This window comes from Quercus robur, chromosome 2, assembly GCF_932294415.1.
Source record: "Quercus robur chromosome 2, dhQueRobu3.1, whole genome shotgun sequence".
Classification (NCBI taxonomy): Eukaryota; Viridiplantae; Streptophyta; class Magnoliopsida; order Fagales; family Fagaceae; genus Quercus; species Quercus robur.
In genome coordinates this window covers 1,019,882-1,021,407 of record NC_065535.1, presented here as the reverse complement: position 1 = coordinate 1,021,407, position 1,526 = coordinate 1,019,882, and the positions used below count along the sequence as shown (strand labels likewise).

The 1,526-nt window shown below is 33.2% G+C and overlaps 1 protein-coding gene across 1 annotated transcript; it reads right to left on the bottom strand.

Annotated features, from left to right (window-relative positions):
• On the bottom strand, positions 1-606 carry LOC126716156 (LOB domain-containing protein 23-like). The gene has a single exon (XM_050417187.1). It carries the CDS (start codon positions 604-606, stop codon positions 1-3), a length of 606 nt encoding a protein of 201 aa, XP_050273144.1.
• Positions 607-1,526: the final 920 nt, after the last annotated feature.

The following is a 1,526-nucleotide window of genomic DNA, read 5'->3' as shown; positions in this document are numbered from 1 at the left end:
TTACCTGCATTGAGTTGAATCATTGATATCATCGAATATCAGAAGTGGTTTGATATCCTCTGACACATCTTCCAATGGTTGTTTACCATGAGTTGAATCATTGGCAACAAAACCAACCGCCTCAGACACATCTGCCGCAGATGGTTGTTGCTTACCATGGTGTTCTTCTGCGTGTTGTAGTTGAGAATAAGATACGTGGGACGTATTCACATCAATATTGCTAGTAAAAGTTGAAGGATCCGCCATTTGGGCATGCAAAATGGAGAGTTGTTTAAGCACGAGATCGTACTCGGTCTTGAAATACATGCACTGGCGCTGAAGCTCCCAAATAATAGGGCAGCATCCATAAACAGGGTCATTTGCACGAGCATTAGCTTCAAAGACAATTGAGTGCATGGCTATCTTTTTTTGGTCAGAGTTCAAGTCCCGTATGGTTTTGACAATGTTACTGACGCCAAAGAGTTTGTGGGCATTCAGAAAGTCTTTTTGACGATGAGGAGGGAAAAATGGGGCTAGAGGGCAATCTTTAGCACATTTTCTACGTTGGTATCTACACGCGGCACAAGCTTGTGATCCACTATGACAGTTGCCAGCCTTGTCGTTCATTATTTTCTGAAAAACATTAAGCAAATCTAGCAGATTTTTGTGCCGGTGTTAGGGATCTGCGTGAGAAAAGAGAGGAGAAAATAAAGGAAAGAACGAGAGATAGAGAAATGGAAACTGAAATTAGAGTTTGTGCTAGACATGGATATGTGTTGTTGGCAGAAAATTGAGGACACGTAACACTTCGTGCAAATTCAAAAGGCATGGTTTTTTTTTTTTTTTTTTTTTTTTTTTTTTTTGGGGGGAGTCTAGCTGTCTTTTGGTAAATTATATTGAATCGGATTAAATTTTAGAAATTTTTTAAGCGTACATTATTTAAAATTTAAAATGACATGATATTTTAAATTATTAAACATAAGATATATTTAAGGATGTGATCAAATTTGTGTTTGTGGATAAAATAATTTATTCGTATATAAAATGAACTCTGTCTATTTTACTTGAGGACAAAGTAATGGGTCTAAAAACTAACAAACATCTTAGTGTTTTTTGTAAAGACGTTAATGTCAAATCTCTCACTTTATCTATTTAATTATTAAAAAAAAAAATCCCTGAAAAGTTTTACAACTTTTTATAAACTCGTACGTTATCTAAAATTTAAAGTTAAAACTAAAAGGTATTGTGCCCAAGAATTTTTGTAGTCTAAATTGTTTCTAAAAATCTCCCACTCCAATCTACTATCTAATTATCAAAAAATTAATTTGAAAATCCTTCTTTGAAATTAGAGAGTATCCTTGTAGAAAGCAATTTTTTTTAGTGCAATTTAAGAAAAAAAAAACGATAGCTTACTTAGTTTATTTAACAACATATTATACAATGGAAAGGAGAGGAGATCCAAGAGGATTCATTTTGAGATAATTATGATAGAATGAAAAATATAGAAGAGCATTTATTTAGAGATAATTATGACAATAACAAAGGAT